Consider the following 23465-nt stretch of genomic DNA (forward strand, 5'->3'; position numbering starts at 1 on the left):
CCTCCACCAGGGGGAACCGGGACAGGAATGAGATTAAACCCACAAAAATAGACAGACAGGGGAAACCAAAACTCTGTCACAAAATCATGCACTTACAGAATTATAAGACTATAAAAGATAAGGAGGAAAAAAGAGCAGGAAGGAAACAACAGGACAATGGGTAAACTCCACAACCACTCTAGGCAAAAAGCAACACTTTCCAGATAGTCTGGGACACAAAAAAACACAGACCAACACAGTATAACTTATAGCTGGCCTGGGTAGAAGATTTTATCCAAATTAAATATGAGAGGAGCAGGCGTGATTGGCTTCCTCACAACATGTGGTGAAAGGAGCCTAACAAGCAGACAGAGGCAAAATCTTGCTAGCCTGACTATGACTGAGCACACAGCAGGTTGACGCCTGAATCTGTCTGTGTTGATCAGAGACACCAGAGAAACCATTAGGCGGAGTGTTAGAATCTGCAATGTGAACAGAGCCTGACGCCGCCATGATAGTTGTCGAAGTTCGTGCAAAAATCTGTGTGACTTTCCCATTCATGCAACAAATGAGGCTGACTTGCTTCAACTTCATTCATAGGAGATTAGTAACAAAGCAGATGAAAATTGTGGATAATACAGTCCACACTGCTATCATTGTAAATTAGTAGTGTTCTGCATGTTATGCATCACTTACGTCTCAAGAATTCATCTCCTGTGTACAGTAATGGTTCATTGCCATAGATTTTGCTAAATATAGTCTTCTTCCCAATCACGCCATTGTTGGATCTTCGGGGCAATGTAGAGAACATTTGATCTCCTAAAAAGAATATATTTCCATATACTGTATAAATATATCTGTACAGAAATGATAGTTAGACAGACGATAAGATGAGAATAGCTTTAGGAATAGAAAACATAATGTGCAAGGAAATAAACGGAAAAAAAAAGTAAATGGAAATACCATAAGAAAAAGCATAAAAAAAAGCAGATTACAGATCGTACTTTGGGGGGGGATTTGTTATGGCTTTTAGGCCACTTTTCAGGTATCAAAAAGTTGCAAATGTTGTCACACATTGTTTTTGTGCAAAAAATGAATAACTTTTTGAGCATTTATGCCACCTTCTACACTTCGGAAATGTAGTTGTCAGAGTGGGCATGGTGTGCGAAACAAAAAGGTTTAAAGAGTACCAACCACCAGGATTTTCATATGTAAACTAAACCCAGTGCTATACTGGCGCTATCATGCTGATTCTAAACATACCTTTAGTTGTGAGATCAGATGTATACTTTCTGAAATATAGGCAAGTAAAGTTTGTGAAATGCACTGTTATTTGATGAGAGGTTCAACAGACTATCTAATAGGTGAGTCGGGTTTTAATAGTTAGTCCCACCCCTGTTTGCTTGCCTGTCCTTCCTCCCCCTGTAATTACAGAGAAAGGGGGAGGAAGGACAGGCAGACAGACAAGGGCAGGAATAACTAGCAAAACTCGACCCACATATTAGATATTCCATTGAACCTATCATCAATTAACAGTGCATTTCACAAACTTTACTTGCTTATACTTCAGACAGTATACATCCGATCTCACAACTAATGGTATGTTTAGAATCAGCATGGTAGCGCCAGTATAGCACTGGGCTTAGTTTATATATGAAAATCCTGGTGGTTGGTCCTCTATAAGCCAGGGATCTATAAATCGCAAAAGAGTCATCAAGGCCGGTCTTATGAAGATTTGGGTTGGAGACTAAAGGGGGCTTTACACGCTACAATATCGTTAATGTTTTATCATCGGGGTGACGTTGTTAGTGGCGCACATCCGGCGTCATTAACGATATCGCAGCGTGTGACACTTTCCAGCGACCTTAACCGACCTCAAAAATGGTGAAAATCGTTCACCATGGAGAGGTCGTCCCAAAACCAAAAATCTGTAATGGTTGATTATCGATGTTGTTCGTCGCTCCTGCGGTAGCATACATCGCTATGTGTGACACCGCAGGAGCGAGGAACATCTCCTTAACTGCCGCCGGCCGCAATGCGGAAGGAAGGAGGAGTGCGGGATGTTACGTCCCGCTCATCCCTGCCCCTCCGCATTGATTGGCCGGCCGCTTAGTGATGTCGCGGTGACGTCGCAGTGATCCCGAACGTCCCTCTCCGTTGAGAGAGGGATTGTTCGGCAGTCACAGCGACGACGACGACCAGGTAAGTACGTGTGACGCTGCCGTAGCGATAATGTTCGCTGCAGCAGTGATCACACGAAATCGCATGCACGACGGGGGCGGGTGCTTTTGCGTACAATATCGCTAGAAATTGCTAGAAATATCGTAGCGTGTAAAGCCACCTTGAGGCTCCTGATTTATTAGGAGGCACATGGGTAGTGGAGTGGAATTTGTGAAGTAATGAATGCTGCCATTCCTTGTGAATTTGATGGGTGTGGATCAACGCTCCCCCCGTTACGCCTCAGCTTGGCCCACTTTGTTGCAGCCGGACAAAAATGTTGTAAAAACACCAAAGTCACAAAATGTTTGTGCAACCTCGTGTTGTGCAAAAATGTTGCAAAGCTATTTATGCCAGAATTCTGGTAAATTGCTGCCTCCGTTCTCACTGCTGTAGGAAAATGGAGAATAACTTGGAGTTCTGGACAAGTGTTATATTTAGAAAAGATGCCAAATTATCAAACATTATGCAAAACTTTGATAGTTTGAGAGCAAATAATGAAAATTGAAATTTTCAGCAAAACTTACTTAAAAAATTCCCCTCACGATAATTTCCCTCCCTTCATATTTTAAAATGGATATCAGGAAATCTTGGAAAAAAATGTCCTTTTTTTTACAGTAACATCATTGTTCATAGACTGTGTCTAGTTATTACTTCCTAGTGCCATTCACATCAATGAGCGAGAATGATAATACAAAATGCACCCATAGGTCACAAATGGTGCTGTTTATGAGAACAAACATAAATCTTTTTTTATTTCATATCTCTCAAAAAGTCTTTTATGCCAATGGAAGCTGATATAGTATTGGAAGAGGTTGTATATACAGTTAATAAATGGATTTTCATTAGTCACCTGTAATTAAAGTGGTATAACTGGACACTGGAGTGCGAGGAGCCAATTGATAAGCCCACGATTCTGGAAGCTTGGTGAATGTTTTACCATCCTGAAACACAGACCGACATATTAATGTTCTTACAGGTCATCTCTATATGTTTCAGAAAGAATCCATCCAAGTGAAGAAGTTTCTTATAGTAAACATGTCTTTATTAAACCATATAAGGCCTCTTTTACACGTCCGTGAAAATCACGCACGTATTCCACGGATGTGTCAAAGGTGCGTATTGCTCTCAGTGAGCCGTGTGTATGGCGCACGTGTGTTCTCCGTGTGTTCTCCGTGATAACACACGGAGAATGTGAAATTTCTACTCACCTGTCCCTGGCGTCGCTGTCCGTGGTGCTGATCTTCAGTCTCCGGTCCTGCCGACTCCCCGCTGCTGCTGCTTCCGGCCGCAGTAAAGTGAATATTCAATGAGCATAATGAGCGGAGGTCGGAGGCAAGTGACAGCAGCGGCAGAGACAGGAGGGCTGGAGAAGGTGAGTAATGTTTGTTTTTTTTTTCCTTGCAGATACATGTGTTTTCTCCGGCGCGTGTCACACGGAACACATCTGTGTGGTCCGTTTGTGTTACGTGTGACCCGTTTGCGTTCCGTGTGACACCCGTGATGCCGGAGAAAACGTGGACATGTCTACGTGTGGAGCACATGGGCACAAATATGCTCCACACATACACACGGTCCATGGCAGAATACGCACGTGAACGCAGACCCATTGATTTTAATGGGTCTACGTGTGCCCGTGTCTCTGGTACATGAGAAAACTGACCATACACGTACCAGAGGCACGAACGTGTGAAAGAGGCCTAAAATGGAGTGGCAACCTCAGATATTACTTCATTAGGAGACATTAGGGACATAAAATACACATAGATACACATACACAGGCCCCATAAAACTGCCAAGATAATGCTGATAAATAATACTGATTTATAAAGCCCAATTCATCACAGCTTTTTGACAGCATTCAGGCATATTAAAGTGAACCTGTCAGGTGTAATATGCACCCAGAACCATGAGCAGTTCTGGGTGTATATTGCTAATCCCTGCCTAACCGTCCCTGTATCTAGTAGCATAGATAAAGAGATCTTTAGAAAAAGTATTTCTAGATCTGTTATCTTATGCTAATGAGTGCAGGGACTAGTTGCAAGGGCATAATTTCCCCTGGCTAGTCGTCCCCCTTATCATGTTAGTAGGTTCCTGTGGGTGTGCTAACATGCTAATGAATGTGCAGCGTCAAAAGGATGATCTCACTCACCTCTCCGCTGCCATCGCGTCAGAGTCCTGGATTTCAGATCAGTGCACATGATCTGGAACTTTCGGCCATGCGCACTACATGGGTTTGAAGCCAGGACTCATACACCAGGTTCCATATTGCGCATCACCTCCGGGTGTACGAGTCCTAGCTTCAAACCCATGAAGTGCGCATGACCGAAAGTCCCGGATCATGCGCACTGATCCAAAATCCAGGACTCGAATGCGATGGTAGCAGAGAAGTGAGCACGACCATCCTCCGACGTTGCTCATTCATTGGCATGTTAGCATACCCACTGGGGCATACTAACTTGCTAAGGGGCTGACTAGCCATCACGCCCTTGCAACTAGTCACTGGCCTCATTAGCATACGATAAAAGATCTTTAGAAATACTTTTTCTAAAGATCCATTTATCTATGCTAGTGTATACAGGGACGGTTAGGCAGGGATTAGAAATATGCACCCAGAACTGCTCGTGGCTCTGGGTGGATATTGCACCTTACAGGTTCATTTTAAGCTTCAAAAAGTTGTAAAATTTTGACAGAACTTCAGGTTGCGCTAAAATTTTGCAACTTTTTCTTTTTTCCCACAGCTCTGGCAAAATGGGAGGAACTGGGACAGTATGAGAGCATGGCAATCCCCACTCATCAAATTCATAATGAGAGGTAACACAAATCTTATTCCAGTCCCTCACAGGAGAAAGATTTGTGGCGATGCGCACACGAAGGTGCACGCTACTTTTCAGATGCACTGTACTCATTAAGAGGCATATACCTCTTAATGAATTATGAGTGTCTGACTCCAGCACACCAAGTCCAACATAAAAAATCTCCAAATTATTATTATATCTACTCATATACCCAAGCAATACAACATACATGACCAAATATAATGCTCACTCACTACATGCAGGTACACAGTCACATTCACTATATACAGTACATGCATGACATGATATTTTTACTAAATATATGAACATATGCATACACACACTTACACCATCAATCCATATACTGTATATGCATTACATAAAACCATGCACTCTTACACAAAAAAATAACAGTTATCACATAAGTCCTAACTTTGTGTAAGATTTAGTTTTTTTAATATTATTAATAGAAGAGAGGGTATTATATGTGTATGATTATCAAAAGCCTTGGAAGATAAAAGTGGTATAAAAAAAAGCCTTTGAGTGAATGATTGTACAGCAGTGCAGCAGAAAGACAGCCTTGGTTTCTTAAAGAAGCACTCACATCAAAGTTTTTATCCTCTTAATATATTACAATTATATTATATAGCACTGTGTATTTACAATTGTTCATTTTGCCTTTCTACCCAGTTAATTCTTCTCTTTTTTTTCTGCTCCATTTAAAAACAGGAAGTCACTTTCATTTTTCCCTGCATGAGTCATCCCCTCTTGAACTCCTGACCCAGCTGCTCCGCTCCTCCCCCTGCCATTGACTTTTGTACGAACTAGAGCAGGAAAAAGAGACTTCCTGTTTTTACATTTCTATCCTTCTTTAAGGCTTGGGTCACACGGCAGTATAAAAAAAAGTCGGTCCCATTCTCATGCAGAAAAGTGCTACCATTTTTTTCTCACTTGTTATCCATGTGCAGTTTGTATATACATTTTTTAACAGTAGCAATTATTAATCATTTACAGAACCATTTAGAGTTTGCTTTGTTACACAATTGTAATGTGAAAAACAGATACCCCACTGTGGCAACCTTTTTTTTTTTCTCGCACCCATAGACTTGAATCCAATTTCAGAGTCAAGTTACAGTGCATCTGATTTTCACGGTGGTGTGAACGAGCCCTAATGCAGATTAAACAGACCCTCCACACTTAAGGCTGCTTTACACCAGACAATCTATCGTGCGATAGATCGTCGGGGTCACAGTTTTTGTGACGCACATCCGGCATCGCTGGCGATGCCGGCCTGTGTGACACCTCCTTGCGACGCAGTATCGCTCACAAATCGTGAGTCGTGTACTGCTCGCTAGGTTCCATAATATCGTTTAATTTAGTTGTTCATCGTTTCCGTGGTAGCACACGCAGCTCCGTGTGACACCACGGGAACGATGAACAGCAGCTCACCTGCGTCACGCGGCCGCTGCCGGCTATGTGAAGGAAGGAGGTGGGCGGCCGCTTCCATTGGCCGGCGTCCCTCCCACTCCAGGAAGTGGACGTTCGCCGCCCACAGCGAGGTCGCACGAGAGGTAAGTATGTGTGACGGGGGTTACCGACTTTGTGCGCCACGGGCAGCGATTTTCCCGTGACGCAAAAAGGACGGGGGCGGGTACGATCGATTGTGAAATTGCACAATCGGTCGTACCGTGTAAAGCAGCCTTTAGGGCACTTGGCATGATCTAAAATGAGGAATGATCTAAAATGCCATGTAATGTTCCCATCCTCCAATGGAAAGAATGTTTGTCCATTGTGCAGATTCACTGTGGGTGTACATATTTATGTGGATACATAATTGCATTTTAAACTGTTGATTGCACTTTATACATAGTAAACACATTTTTCTCAATCTGTTGTCCATTAAAGTTTAATGAAAGCGTATATCAGATGCAGGGTCCATTAAACAAATAAAAAAGTCATTTTGTGAATATTGATCTAGTGAAGACCCATTAGAATATTGACACCATCAAGATTCTCCAAAAATCTAGTTGTTACCTACCATAGCCCAGCAGCCAGGCTGATATGCATTGGTACCACAGATAGTGGGTTTTCCTAATAGCAGACCAACAAATGTGATATAATTCTTGCAATACAGCTGCAAAGAAAGAAAACCGGTTTATTGTATTGATACTTGTGTACAGAAAGTATGAGAGGTCACATCACTGTGGAAAGACTACATTAGGGACTTACCTTTCCATTACAATTTTTGCCATCAGCTTCAATCTAGAAACATAATGATGAATAAGTTTTGAGTATACTGGATACATGAATTCTAGGTGTCTAGTATTGTTTTAATAATAAGAAGGGATGCACATACCGAGTAATTCTTCATTGTCTCAAAATCATAATGATACAACATCTCTTCTCCTCCAATGTACAAAGTATCATTTTCTGATAGGTAGAAGACAGCATTTGGCTCCTCTTTAGGTAAAGAAGACCGTTCCCCTGTAGGAATAAGAAGGAAAACACTAAGAAGAAATAGCCAAAAGACAGAACTACTTAGATATCAGAGAGGGGGAATATGGATGATCAGCAAGAGCACCAAACTGCATCCCTAGGACAGAGACTGAGATAGTCTTTGTATCTAAGAACAGATGGCCACATATTTTGTTCTGAGTTAAAGGATTATTCCCATTTCCAAGATCCTACCCTAATATGTCGTAGGTGTTATAATAATAATAATATTAGCAAATACCTCCAATTAGAATATAGTACAGTTATCCTGTTATAACTATGTCTCTTACCTCATGTGCAGGGCATTGCAGCAAGGTATCCATGGTTACAGCCAATCATGACAGTTTAGGTGCAATGCCCTGCACATGAGATATATCAGGAGAACTATACTACATTTCTAATTGGAGGTATTTGCTGATATTATTATTACACCTACTACATATTGGATAGGAGATTAGAATACCCCTTTAAAGAAATACTTTTACAATACAAGTGTAAATGTCAACAGTTGTATCAATTTATGTTGCTCATCATCATGCACGCTGGTCAACTACTGTTATAAAGCCTCAAAGACAAGATAAAGCATAACAGGCAGTGTAAACAGACCTTAAAGGGATTGTCTGAGGTCTAAAGTTATTAAATGGGTAAAATTGCTTAGTGCATGTACAAACAAATAACTTTTTAAAATTTCATTTCATATTGTACATATGGATCGTTGCTTAAGTTTGACGACCGCCCTGAAGTCCCAGTCCGGCTGGCTACCTAGATAAGGCACATCATGCTAACCCGCCAAGATAAGGGAAACCTTCCTGCTAATACGAAGCAGTAATCTGTTTCTAGACCTCCTTAAGAAAAAAGCTTCTTTGTCCACAAATACAAGATTTTCATTCCCATTAGCATGGATGGGAACTGCTTTCCACATTATGCTTAAAGGGGTTCTCCACTTCAAAATTATTTTAAGAAATGTGTTGAAGACATGATTACATGGCATGCATAAATATATATTACAGGTTACATCTCCTTTCTTAAGAACACTTGCCTATTTGTGTAGCCTTCCTCACAGACTGCCCAGCTGTCCCGTTGCCAAAATGGCTGCTCAAGGAGAATCATATGACCAGGTCTGTCCATCAGCCTACTCCAATTGAGAAACACTACATATGAGAAGCTGGCTCCTAAATACATCAGACCTATGGACTTGTCTGGTCTCTATATAGAACATGTAACATATATTAGCAAGTGCCACAAAATAATTTCCCAAACACATTTATAAATAAAAAAAAAATGGATAAAACCTCTTTCTTTTTAGTAAAGAAAAGTTGGCTTCATTTAACCACTAAAGTAGTGCAATTGAATACTTTATGCCACATGATGTACTGTATATATATATATATATATACATATATATATATATATACACAGTATATATACTATATATATATATATATATATATATATATATATACTATATATATACAGTTAGGTCCAGAAATATTTGGACAGTGACACAAGTTTTGTTATTTTAGCTGTTTACAAAAACATGTTCAGAAATACAATTATATATATAATATGGGCTGAAAGTGCACACTCCCAGCTGCAATATGAGAGTTTTCACATCCAAATCGGAGAAAGGGTTTAGGAATCATAGCTCTGTAATGCATAGCCTCCTCTTTTTAAAGGGACCAAAAGTAATTGGACAAGGGACTCTAAGGGCTGCAATTAACTCTGAAGGCGTCTCCCTCGTTAACCTGTAATCAATGAAGTAGTTAAAAGGTCTGGGGTTGATTACAGGTGTGTTGTTTTGCATTTGGAAGCTGTTGCTGTGACCAGACAACATGCGGTCTAAGGAACTCTCAATTGAGGTGAAGCAGAACATCCTGAGGCTGAAAAAAAAGAAAAAATCCATCAGAGAGATAGCAGACATGCTTGGAGTAGCAAAATCAACAGTCGGGTACATTCTGAGAAAAAAGGAATTGACTGGTGAGCTTGGGAACTCAAAAAGGCCTGGGCGTCCACGGATGACAACAGTGGTGGATGATCGCCGCATACTTTCTCTGGTGAAGAAGAACCCGTTCACAACATCAACTGAAGTCCAGAACACTCTCAGTGAAGTAGGTGTATCTGTCTCTAAGTCAACAGTAAAGAGAAGACTCCATGAAAGTAAATACAAAGGGTTCACATCTAGATGCAAATCATTCATCAATTCCAAAAATAGACAGGCCAGAGTTAAATTTGCTGAAAAACACCTCATGAAGCCAGCTCAGTTCTGGAAAAGTATTCTATGGACAGATGAGACTAAGATCAACCTGTACCAGAATGATGGGAAGAAAAAAATTTGGAGAAGAAAGGGAACGGCACATGAACCAAGGCACACCACATCCTCTGTAAAACATGGTGGAGGCAATGTGATGGCATGGGCATGCATGGCTTTCAATGGCACTGGGTCACTTGTGTTTATTGATGACATAACAGCAGACAAGAGTAGCCGGATGAATTCTGAAGTGTACCGGGATATACTTTCAGCCCAGATTAAGCCAAATGCCGCAAAGTTGATCGGACAGCGCTTCATAGTACAGATGGACAATGACCCCAAGCATACAGCCAAAGCTACCCAGGAGTTCATGAGTGCAAAAAAGTGGAACATTCAGCAATGGCAAAGTCAATCACCAGATCTTAACCCAATTGAGCATGCATTTCACTTGCTCAAATCCAGACTTAAGACGGAAAGACCAACAAGCAAGACCTGAAGGCTGCGGCTCTAAAGGCCTGGCAAAGCATTAAGAAGGAGGAAACCCAGCGTTTGGTGATGTCCATGGGTTCCAGACTTAAGGCAGTGATTGCCTCCAAAGGATTCGCAACAAAATATTGAAAATAAAAAATTTTTTTTTGGGTTTGGTTTCTTTGTCCAATTACTTTTGACCTCCTAAAATGTGGAGTGTTTGTAAAGAAATGTGTACAATTCCTACAATTTCTATCAGATATTTTTATTCAAACCTTCAAATTAAACGTTACAATCTGCACTTGAATTCTGTTGTAGAGGTTTCATTTCAAATCCAATGTGGTGGCATGCAGAGCCCAACTCGCGAAAATTGTGTCACTGTCCAAATATTTCTGGACCTAACTGTATATATATATACAGTATATATACTGTGTGTATATATATATATGTATATATATATATATATATATATATATATATATATATATATATATATATATATATATGTGTGCCAATGCATGTGAGCTACTGTTTATATCTTATTGATCTCATGGGTCCTGCCACTTTACTATCAGATCACTCGCATGAGAACACCGGTTTAACCCATAAGATGCCTTAGTCGATAAAATCTATGGCATCTAAATGGGGAGACGGCGGGAGGGGGCATCCTATGTCAGTCCACTACCTTGCAATGTAGTTGAGATCTGCTGAAATACACTACAGTTCAAAAGTTTGGGGTCACCCAGAAAATGTTATCTTTTCCATGAAAAATCATACTTTTATTTATCAAACTAGAAATAGGCCCGATGCTATCGCATCAGGAGTGCGGTGAAATGAACATCTGTCTATGCTTAGTGGTGCTGACAGCAGCAGTGGTGAGTGGGGCTGGGGGCATACAGATTTGGTGAGGAGGGCTGGGGGCATACAGATCTGGTGAAGGGGGCTGGGGGCATACAGATCTGGTGAAGGGGCTGGGGGCAAAAAGATCTGGTGAGGGGGGCTGGGGGCATACAGATCTGGTGAGTGGGCTGGGGCATACAGTTCTAGTGAGGCCCCCCTCTGGCGGGGGGACTGGGGGCATACAAATCTGGCAGGGGGGCTGGGGGCATACAGATCTGGTGGGGGAGGCTGTGGTCCCCTATTACGCCATGTCTCACCTGTCCTCCGTGCCCGCAGTGCCTCCAGCTGCAGCACACAGACCCCTCCATGATAGCATCCGGTGTACGGAGCGGCCACTGCAGGATGTTTTGGCTTTGGCGCCACAAAGCATTCAACTGCAGTAAAGCGCTAACAGCAGAAGCGGCGGCAGCCCCGGACAGGTGAGTATACAGCAGTGTGTGTGTGTCTGTGTTCAGTGTATACATGCATGTGCGCTATGTGTGTGTACGTGCTCCTTCAAACTTTGCTTTTGACACAGAATTCTCCCTTTGCAGCAATTACAGCTTTGCAGACCTTTGGTATTCTAGCTGTTAATTAAAAATAAAAGTAATCTGGAGACATTTCATCCCAAGCTTCCAGAAGCCCCTCCCATAAGTTGGAATGGCTTGATGGGCACTTTTTGCGTACCATATGGTCAAGCTGCTCCCACAACAGCCCAATAGGGTTCAGATCTGGTGACTGGGCTGGCCACTCCATTACAGATAGCATACGAGCTGCCTGTTTCTTCCCTAAATAGTTCATGCATAATTTGGAGGTGTGCTTTGGGTCATTGTCCTGTAGTAGAATGAAATCAAGCGCTGTACACATGGTATGGCATGGCGTTGCAAAATGTAGTGATAGCCTTCCTTATTCAAAATCCCTTTTACCTTGGACAAATCTCCCACTTTACCAGCACCAAAGCAACCCCAGATCATCACATTACCTCCACCATGCTTGACAGATGGTGTCAGGCACTCTTCCAGCATCTTTTCAGTTCTGCATCTCACAGATGTTCTTCTGTGTGATCCAAACACCTCAAACTTCGATTCATCTGTCCATAACACTTTTTTCCAATCTTCCACTGTCCAATGTCTGTGTTTTTTTGCCCATATTAATCTTTTCCTTTTATTAGACAGTCTCAGATATGGCTTTTTCTTTGCCACTCTGCCCTGAAGGCCAGCATCCCAGAGTCGCCTCTTCACTGTAGACATTGACACTGGCGTTTTGCAGGTACTTTTTAATGAAGCTGCCAGTTGAGGACCTGTGAGGCGTCGATTTCTCAAACTAGAGACTCTAATGTACTTGTCTTGTTGCTCAATTGTGCAGCGGGGCCTCCCACTTCTCTTTCTACTCTGGTTAGAACCTGTTTGTGCTCTCCTCTGAAGGGAGTAGTACACACCATTGTAGAAAATCTTCATTTTCTTGGCAATTACTCGCATGGAATATCCTTCATTTCTAAGAACAAGAATAGACTGTCGAGTTTCTCATGAAAGTTCTCTTTTTCTGGCCATTTTGTGAGTTTAATGGAACCAACAAATGTAATGCTCCAGATTCTCAGCTAGCTCAAAGGAAGGTCAGTTTTATAGCTTCTCTAATCAGCAGGAATGTTTTCAGCTGTGCTAACATCCATTAGCCTTCTAACACAGTTAGCAAACACAATGTACCATTAGAACACTGGAGTGGTGGTTGTTGGAAATGGTCCTCTATACACCAATGTAGATATTGCATTAAAAAACAGACGTTTGCAGCTTTAAGTCATTTAACACATTAACAATGTATAGAGTGTATTTCTGTTTAATTTAATGTTAGCTTCATTACAAAAAATTTGCTTTTCTTTCAAAAATAAGGAAATATCTAAGTGACCCTAAACTTTTGATCTGTAGTGTATTATGATTTGAGCTTGTGTCCTAATGAAGGCCCAGAGCTCCATTCTCATAGTCAGTGAAGACAGAGAATTTCCGTTCACAGCTCATGGACTCAGTCATATGGACTTAGTGCACTGCAATGTTCTACTGCATGTCACATTACAGATTTACCCCAGGAGCAGCACTCAAAATATCATCATGATATGCTAATGTAATGGAGAATACCACATTTTGTTTCCTGCCAGATTTTTATGTATACTCCTTTGGTGTGAAATCAAAGGGGTTTTTATCAAGCCATAAAAAGGCAATGCTTCAGCTATGAAGTACCGTAAGCCACCAGTTAAGTTCTTGTAATGTTGTGTTACAAAATTTTCATAATGTCCTGTTCCATTAGGTTTATGAAATGTTTTCTTGTAAATTTCTTGACAATTGCCTTATTTCCTCTTGTAAAGAAACCACAAAATGTTATAACTTAAAGATGGACCAATGGTTCTTCTTGTTTTCTAGATAATTTAGGCTGCATAGCTTCAGTTATTAATGTTTTATATCTTGGACTCCTAGAAAATGGCTAGAAATTTATTTTGAACAGGCTGTCAATACCAATGAACATTTATGTGCTATAGCTATATAAAATAAAATCATCTCTAATATAATCCATAGATCATGGAGAGGTCAAAATATCATGGAATACTTGGAGCGTATAATAAACAGTTATATAGCCTGTGCAAGCCAGAAGCCAGAACATCTTACAATAGAATAAACATAGCACCAAAACAAAGGCAATAAGGTCCAATGCCATGGGTAGTTGGCATTAGGAAAATACCTTATTGTGTACCACAGTTATATCATGCATGACTTTATAAATGAGGCCTACTGCCAATTGCTGGTCTATCATAACAGTCTTCTTAAAGCTCACCAATCAGAGGATATTCCTATATAACCTAAAGCCAGTGCTATACTGGCACTATCAGGCTGATTCTCTACATACCTTTAGCTGTCAGCTATGATGTAAAGGTTTAGAAACACAACCAAGTAAAGTTTGTAAAATAAGCAGCTTTTTGATTGGCAGCAGCTGCCGATCAGCTGATAACTGGGGTGGGTATTCATAGTGATTCCCGCCCCCTGCCTATCCATCCTCCCCCTGTTATTTATGCTAATTCTATTATAGAATCGTTTTACTAAGTGACTAGAAGGACCTGTGCTGATGTCAGACCCATGTGACCAGAAAGGGTGGGGTCTCAGCCAAAATAACTGATACCAGGAAGTAACATTATTTTTCTGTTGCCTGAGGTCCCGCTCTTTCTGGTCACATGGTTATCACATTAGCACAGGTCCTTCTAGTCACTTAGTAAAATGATTCTATAATAGAATTAGCATCAAAAAGCTGCTTATGTTACAAACTTTACTTGCTTGTGTTTCAAAACCTATACATCCTAGCTGACTACTAAAGGTATATATAGAATCAGCCTGATAGTGCCAGTATAGCATTGGTGCGCTTTAAGATAAATAAAGGCTAAGATCACATGGTAGTGGGATCAATGTTACATAAGCAGAAAATTCACAGACAAAGTAGTGTAAATGATTTAAGGGTATCCAAAAATATATGTAGCAACAGAAAAATTATTGCTTTAAAAATTAGTAAATCATTATTAGATAAGACTCATTAAAAACACCCAAATAACACCATAAAACTGTACATACAAAGGGGAGAAATAAGAAAAAAACAATATGGCAGAAGGGAGAGGGCATCTACAGTATCCCTGTAAGACCCTGACATTTAGTTGGCCCTACTTGAATCGAGAAGGTTAGAACCCTAAAATTGCGTAATGGCCTCCCTGCTCAATGTAGGCTAAGCCTTATTATTCCCCAATAAGGCAGTTCAAGGCTAGAAAAGGCAAAATAGCAATACAAAAATTCTTAGCCTATTAATAATGCTATGGGAAATACAAACATAACAGCCTACAGTATATAATCATACATAAAAAACACCTCCTACAAAAAGGAGCACATCTTTATAAAATCATGTTACTGCCTCGATACGTTTCCACCATAAGATATCAGGTTCATCAGATCAAAAGGTAAGACTTTAGTCCTACATAAAACGATGCGGGGGGTGTGAAGAACATAGATGCCAACCTCCATGGATCAGGAAGGGGCAATTAAGTAATAGAGTCTTACATGGATACTGTATGTTTTCCTTCCCCTTCTTACCCTATTATTTTTTGAAGGGATCCTCTTGTTCCCCTTCTTTATATATAGAGTTTTGTAGTGTTATGTGGGCGTTTTTGATGAGGCTATTGGATAAAGATTTACGAACTTTTAAAGGGGCAAGTTTTATATCGTTCTTAGCAGAGGTCTTCAATCTGTGGCTTGTGGGTACATGGTTGTCTGCACGCCGGGTGCAAAAACACCAGGTCTAACAAACAGCTATGAAGACCAGGTGTCTAGATGGTGACTTTTGTGAGCAACTCTGCGCATAAGAGAAGATCTAGATGCACATATACTGTTGGGAAGGATCAGGGGCAAAAATATGATAAGCTGCCGGTTATAGAGTTTCTTGAAGCTGGATGCAGTAGTGGGAGGTGGGAGGTTGGTGGGTGGCTCTAAATATTACTAGTGAGTGGGGGTGCAGAGCTGGATGTGGCTCACAACCATCTGTCAGAGCTAAATGTGGCTTTCAAGTTAAAAAAGATGGGGACCACTGCTTTTATGATTAATGTTTTGCTTATCATTAGAGATGGGTGAATGGTAACTATTCGTGTTCAGATAATGCTTACCTAATACTGAGTACTATTCCAGGTTTCGTCATGGCAAAAAAAATTCCCATTAACTTGCATTTGATTCGTTATTTGTGATAAATACCAGAATAGTACTTTGGGATTGCAAAAAAAAGGAAGGTTTTTTTATATTTACTGCCTGGATTAGCATTTGTCAGCAATAGCGCCCGAGATCCACTTCAATCTTCTGTCTTTTACTTATTATGTCTAGAAATGGGCAAGCTTGAACTGTGCACCAGGCTTGATGATAGCCCCCAGCTGTCTGCTTTATCTTTGCTAGGTATCAAAATTGATGGGACTGCATGCTGTTTTTTTAAATTATTTAAAAAAAAAAAAAAACACTTGGGATCCCTCGTATTTTTATAGACAGCCAATCTAACGTACACAGCTGGGGGCTGCAGTTTACAGCCGTCTGCTTTATCTGCTTTAGGTATCAAAATACGGGTGACCCTATGCCATTTTTTCCAGTTATTTATTTTTACCCTCCACTTTTGGGATCCAGAGAGCTTCTGTGAGGGCAACCAATCCCAGATGCCGGCATGCCAGCAGTCTGACAGCAAGCAATCACAGACACTGTCACAGATGGTGGGCGGGGGAAACAGTGAATATTCATGAGATCTAATAAGCGGACCCAGAAGGAGTGTAACAGACACATGCGAGACTCATTAAGTATAATTGTCCTGCTTTAATCACCACTTTACTTACTTTTACAGTCCCTTAGCCCTTACTAACACCATTTTATAACATTTACGTTTGGATTCCCATAAACCCATATGGGGTTCAGCGTTCAGGGTCAAGTTCGGTTTGAGTCTGGTCCCATTCCGATCCCAGCGAACCTGAACATCTGAGGGTTCGCCCATCTCTAGTTTTGTCCTCTCTCCATTTAGTGTGAGTACAGTTGCTGGAGCAGTAGCCATGATTGGATTATACATCAATTTTCAAGTAGTTGTGCTGCTTATAACCTGATCAGGTGAGCATCCAACCCTCCAACTCACACTCACTTGTTGTCCACGGTGTTATCCAGGGAGCGCCTCTTGTTTTTTTTACCCTCTAACAAATGTTTCATGGAATTGCCCAATAAACACTGGATATTAATTTTGGATGTGATGCACTATTAGTATTTTCTATATCTTTGAGAGCTGATGAGGGATTCTATAACTCCTCCTGTTCAGGACACACCTTGGTAAGAGACTGAGACACCTACTGTCAGATCATCTCTAACACATGTAGATGCTTTTTCTATAAAGCCTTTATTTACACTTTGTTGTATAACAAGCCATATATAAAAGTAATGCCTTGTAAAACCATGGATCTGTTGCATTATTAATAGCATAAGACAATTACAGGTTGAAAGACAATCACATCATAAACAAAAGAATAATAAAAACATCTGTTAACACATTATTCTTGCACAAAAGATATCCATCTGAAAGCAATGATGCTGTTACCTAACAAAATAGTGATAACACATTGCTCGCAGTCACTCATCAAGCAAACCAAACCCACCGGATAGCACACTTACACTTCCTCTACCAGAATTCGCAACATATATTGCTCTACACCTCTGCAAGTGTCATCCTAAGAGGACACCTCTGAAATAACAGTATCAACCCTACTAATTCAAGGGGGGCAAGTTATTTTAATACATGGGGGTCATAAGAATTTTATAGAATGGTGCATATTTATCAGACAAATCCAGAAAGAAAGCAGAAGTATTGTTTGGTATCCAAAGAATTATCACCAACTAACCTTTATAAGATACATATACTTCTTTTTTTTTTACTGTTTTTCTTAAAACCTTTTTCTAAGATATTAATAAAAATACACGGATACATCATTGTAGAGGTAAGAGAAAACAAGAAAGTATGGCCAGATCTCGGTTTTAGTTGTTACACCAACAGGATTTGCTGACGTCCATCATGAACTTTCATAATTTCCAACAATAATAGAACTCCTGCATAATCTAGCTTCAGAAATATAGAAATAGGAAACGGAAAGACTGAGGGAAAATATGGAGTGGGGTTGGGGTAAATAAGGGATAGGGAAGGCTAGGTAGAAAGAATCACACAATAAAATCCAAAAGAAAAAGTATATAATGTCTTCACTTTACAATTTTTCAACTTGCTCTCCTTCATTATGCTCAAAGTAATGCTCACTCTTTCTAATAAGTGCATACGCTCCAAATTTTACATTATTTCGATGTTCCTGGTGGTTCCTTCCTAGGTACTGCTAGAGCATCCTCCCGTGCTTTTCCTCTCCTTGCTTTTGGACACTTATTTTATCACCAAAATAATTCACTTTCTCAATTAAGGATTCTCCTCATCTTCTGCCAGAAGGGGTGCAAATTCAGCGAATGACACATGAGCCATTTTATCTGTAACTCTCAAGAGTAAAATTTAAGGGAAGAGGATTTCAATAAATTCAAAATAACAGCATATAAAGAGACAGTAGGACCAAAAGTGAATACCAAGGACTCAACAGAGAAGTTGATGTTATCAGGACATCTGTCTTGGATTCTAATTTTCTACAATTTACATTATGTTGACCACTTCCTTCCAGTCATCCTCTCCTAATTCTGGTATTCCTTCCTCCATCCAATTAGTTGCAGCTTCATCAAAAGATTAAGTTACACTAGAATGAAACAATGCCTTAACACAGGTCAGCAGTTCACAATATCAAAATACCTCTGGAGATCTAGAAGAAGATATTGAAACTTGAAAAAAGGCAATCACACCACAATTGAAGGTACTGAAAGATCACAGAAGATGCAACCTATAAAAGTCCTGTAAAGGCTATAAAGCCACTGAAACTAGGTCTAGATATAGATATATATATATATATATATATATATATATATATATATACATATACATATATATATATATATATATATATATATATATATATATATATATATATAAAAAAGAGGATTACAGTAAAAAAAAATAAAAAATGTTTTGGGTGATTTACAATGTCTTGAAAAAGTATATTCATACTCTGAATTTTTCCACATTTTACACATTACACCCACAAACGTAAATCTATTTTATTGGGACTTTAGATGATAGACTAAAGGCTGCTTTACACGCTGCGACATCGCTCAAGTGATCTCGTTGGGGTCACGGAATTTGTGACGCACATCCGGTCGCTTTAGCGATGTCGTTGCGTGTGACACCTTTGAGCGATTTTGCATCATTGCAAAAACGTGCAAAATCGCTCATCGGTGACATGGGGATCCATTCTCAAATATCGTTGCTGCAGCAGTAACGAAGTTGTTCCTCGTTCCTGCGGCAGCACACATCGGTACGTGGGACACCGCAGGAACGAGGAACCTCTCCTAATCTGCCTCCCACATTGCGGAAGGAAGGAGGTGGGCGGGATGTTCATCCCACTCATCTCCGCCCCTCCGATTCTATTGGGCGGCGGTTCAGTGACGCAGCTGTGACGTCGCTGTGACGCTGAACGAACCTCCCCTTTAGAATGGTGCGATCGCACCCACCCCCGTCGTTTGTGCGTCACGGGCAATTTGTTGCCCGTGGCGCACAAAGTTGTTTACCCCGTAACACGTACTTACCTCCCGAACGACCTCGCTGTGGGCGGCGAACAACCTCTTCCTGAAAGGGGAGGGACGTTCGGCGTCACAGCGACGTCACACAGCGGCCGCCCAATAGAAGCGGAGGGGCGGAGATGAGCGGGACGTAACATCCCGCCCACCTCCTTCCTTCCACATTGCCGGCGGACACAGGTAAGCTGTGTTCGTCATTCCCGGGGTGTCACACAGAGCGATGTGTGCTGCCATGGGAACGACGAACAACCGGCGCGCAGAAGGAGAAACGACTGTATGAAAATTAACGACGTGTCAACGAGCAATGATAAGGTGAGTATTTTTGCTCATTCACAGTCGTTCGTAGCTGTCACACGCTACGATATCTCTAACGATGCCGGATGTGCGTCACAGAATCCTTGACCCTGGCGACATATCACCCGACATATCGTAGCGTGTGACGCCGGCCTAACACTAAGTAGTAAGTATTTGTAGTGTAAGGCCTAAGCCACACAGCATGAAAATCGGAGCGAGTGGAATGCGATGTTTTATCGCATTCCGCTCAGGCCAATATTAGCCTATGTTCCAGCACCCATGAGTGATTATTTTCTCAGCCCTAATCGGATCGAGAAAACAATCGCAGCATGCTGCAATTGTATTGCGAGTCTTGTTTCTCTCGCACCCATTCAAGTCTATGGGGCGAGAGAAAAATTGCACTGCACTTGCAGTACACCGGCGTACCACGAGTCCAGGGCAAGAATGGCAATAGCTGGCTACGGAGGAGAGAGGGAGATAAATCCCTCCCTCTCTTCCGCAGCGCCTGCCCGACCCTCCTCAGAGCCAGCCCGCCCCCTGCAGCTGTGGTCCGATCGCATGATTTTTGGGAAATGTTGCTAATATAAATAATTTAGCATTAATAACTAGTGATGGACGGACCCAGAGATACCTGGGATTGGTGGGTCCAACTGGGTTTAAAAAAAACAAATAATAAACAGTTTGGGCCCGGAATTAATCCCGAATATCTGGCCAGACGCCGGTCCCCATATAAGTCTATGGGTGCCAGAATCCGAAGCTTTAAAATGGTGGAAGAAAGGACAGGGGGATAAGAGCAGGTGCGTTATACTTACTGAGTCTCTCACACTGCTCCAACGCTACTTTCGGGGGCCACTCATTATCACTCATCCATATTCATATTCGCAGTCCCCGCGTCTTTGGTTGCAGTCAAGCATGCCCCCACCCTATGTGACAGTGTGTCTAACGCAACCAATCAGAGGCGCTGTCTGTGTCCCTAGAGTATAGAAATAAATAAATAAATAGATTGGTGTAGGGTCCCCACATATTATGATTCCCAGCCATGATAAAGCCTATGGCAGCAGGCTGCCACCCCCAGATGTGTGCTTATCTTGGCCGTGTATCAAAACTAGAGGAACTGCATGCGGCTTTTTTTTTTTAATAAAATTAAATATTTTTTTTAAAAAAATACAGTGTGCGGTCCCAGCCAATTTTGATACCAGCCATGATAAAGCTGACAGCTGGTAATCTCAGGCTGGGGAGGTCCATGGTTGTTGGGCCCTCGAAGTCTAAAAATAGCAGCCTGCAGTCACCCAGGATTGTAGCATCCATTAGATGCGACAATCCTGGAACTTTACCCAACTTATCCCAATTACCCTAGATTAGTAATGGGGAGGGTCTTTGAGATCTCCCATTACTAATCTGTAAGTGAAAAGAAACAAACTCCAAAAAAATCCTTTATTTGAAATAAAATACAAAAAAACACAAGCTCATTCACCCCTTTATTGACCCCCAAAACACCCAGGTCCGACATAATCCACACTAGGTCCCACACCAATTCTGGCTCTGCTTCATTACTGAAGGCACAGTAAACAGGCACAGAACAAGACTGCCTGCTGTGAACTTCAAGCAGAGACTGAGCGATGAGTGGTGACTCAAGTTATTTGTGGTTCCCATGGTACTCCACTTGCTGTCGCAGTTAACCTGACCTCAGGTGACCTAATTGACCTGAGTAACCTCACCTCAGGTCACTGAGCTCGCAAACCTGCATCTCCTGACAGAAAACTGCGAGGTTTTTGAATATGCAGATTTGGAATTTTTTCACCATATTCCTGCACCCAATCTACACCTCCTGGGAAAAAAAAATAATCAAAACCGCATCATAACGCATGCGGTTTTGATGCTATATTTTGCCAGGATGTGCAGATTGGGTGCAAGAATATAATGTAGTTATCTGCAAAGAGGTGTAAATTTGGTGCTGAAACGTCTGCACCAGATTTCAGCAAAAAATTTACACCTCCTGGCAGAAAACTGCACCAAAACGGTGTCAAAACAGTTTTTGTGCATTATTTACCAAGAGATGCAAATTTAGTGCTGACATTTTTAAACCATATTGCTGCACACAACCTACACCTCCTGGGAAAAAAATCACATCAAAACCACATGGTGTTTTGATGCATTTCTTTTTTTTTTTTTTTGCCAGATGGTGTAGATTGGGTGCAGGAATATGCTGTAGAAATTTCAGCATCAAATCTACATCTTTTGGCAAAAAATGCAGCTTTCTGCCAGGAGATGCAGGTCTGTGAACTCAGTGACCTCAATAAGTTCACCTGAGGTCAGGTTAGCTGCTATCACAGGTGGAGGACTGTAGGAACCTCGAGCTGTGATCACAAATAACCTGAGTGACGTCATCACTCATTGTGAGGCTCATTCTCTATCTGAAGCTCACAGCGGGCGCTCATGTTGTATGCCCGCTTGCTGTCAATTCAGATGTAGCAGAGTTGGAATCGTCGTGGGACTTCATGTGGATTATGTCGGACCTGGGTATTTTTGTGGTTAATAATGGAGCAAAAGAGGGTTTTTTTTTATTTTATTTTATTTCAAATAAAGGATTTTTTCATTGTTTGTGTTTATTTCTTTTCGCTTACAGATTTGTAATGGGCTTAGTGGCAGCTGTGAGCTGTTATTAACCCCCTATTTACCGAATAGCCACCAAGCCAGAGCAATTGGGATGATCCGGGTAAAGTTCTGGGAGTGTCTCATCTGATGGATGCGACAATCCTGGGCACTGCAGGCTGCTATTTTTAGGCTGGGGGGGCCAACAAGCATAGGTCTCTCCAGCCTGAGAATACCAGCTCTTAGCTATTGGCTTTATCATGGTTGAGTTTCAAAATTGAGGGGGACTGCACGCCATTTTTTTCAACCATTTATTTAAATTTTTTTTTTTTAAAAAAATGCCGTATGAAGTTCCTCTTATTTTGATACACAGCCAATATAAGCGCACGGCTGTGGGCTGCAACCTGTAATTGTATGCTTTATCTGTGCTGGGTATCATATTATGAGGGAACCCTACGTCAAATTTTTTTATTTATTTATTTTTACACACAATTACAGTGACCTGCAGACAGGGTCTGTGATTCCAAACAATCAGACATGCTGTCACACAAAGTGGGAGCGTATCTGACTGCAACTAATCACAGACGTGGAGACTGCCAGTGGACAGGAAAAGCAGTGAATATGGATGAGCGATAATGAGCATTCCCGGAAGTAGAATGAGCGACCTGGAAGCAGTGTACAGCTGCACGGTGACTTGGTAAGTATAGCGCGCTTGCTTTATTATTTTTTTCTTATTTTTTTTTTCCATTACCCAAGTTACCGTACCTGGATCATTACCTGGAGTTCCCTGAGAACTCTGGGTCCGACACTCTGATACTTTAAAATCCATGCAGATCCGGACTTTTACAGTGCAGGACTGCCCATCACTAGTAATAATAGCTTTATTTGTTGTGTGTGCACCTGAATTTATTTTTATGTCCTCAGAAAGGATTCATTTTTGGCAGCAGTTGGTATTTGGGTTGAAAATCTGTGTGGAGCTCCTGTGGTTTCCATTGAAATTTTTCAGAAATTTGTAGGGCACACTCCACTACATTCCCTCTTGGATTAGTTCCACTCACTTTGTGCCTAATTATGATTTGGATCAATGTTATGCCCCCAAAATAGTGTAAACTGCTTGATGAATCAGCCCCATAGTGCTTGACTTCTGATGAAATTAGCATTAATCTTTAATCTATACAGATGTGATCAGAGCTATATTCACACAAGCATATGAAAAATCTATCCTTTTTCATCTAGAAAAAATGGACCATT

General features: G+C 41.2%; 1 protein-coding gene across 1 annotated transcript in view; it reads right to left on the bottom strand.

Annotated features, from left to right (window-relative positions):
* Positions 1–23465, bottom strand: part of SEMA7A (semaphorin 7A (JohnMiltonHagen blood group)) — a 60388-nt gene that overhangs the window by 19957 nt on the left and 16966 nt on the right. The window contains exons 2-6 of the mRNA XM_075345575.1: positions 7351–7478; positions 7224–7256; positions 7033–7128; positions 3050–3140; positions 676–798 (exon numbers count right to left, since the gene is read on the bottom strand). Coding sequence (XP_075201690.1) covers positions 676–798; positions 3050–3140; positions 7033–7128; positions 7224–7256; positions 7351–7478 — 471 coding nt within the window. The remainder of the gene's footprint in view (positions 1–675; positions 799–3049; positions 3141–7032; positions 7129–7223; positions 7257–7350; positions 7479–23465) is intronic.

This window comes from Anomaloglossus baeobatrachus, chromosome 4 (genome assembly GCF_048569485.1).
Source record: "Anomaloglossus baeobatrachus isolate aAnoBae1 chromosome 4, aAnoBae1.hap1, whole genome shotgun sequence".
Lineage (NCBI taxonomy): Eukaryota > Metazoa > Chordata > Amphibia > Anura > Aromobatidae > Anomaloglossus > Anomaloglossus baeobatrachus.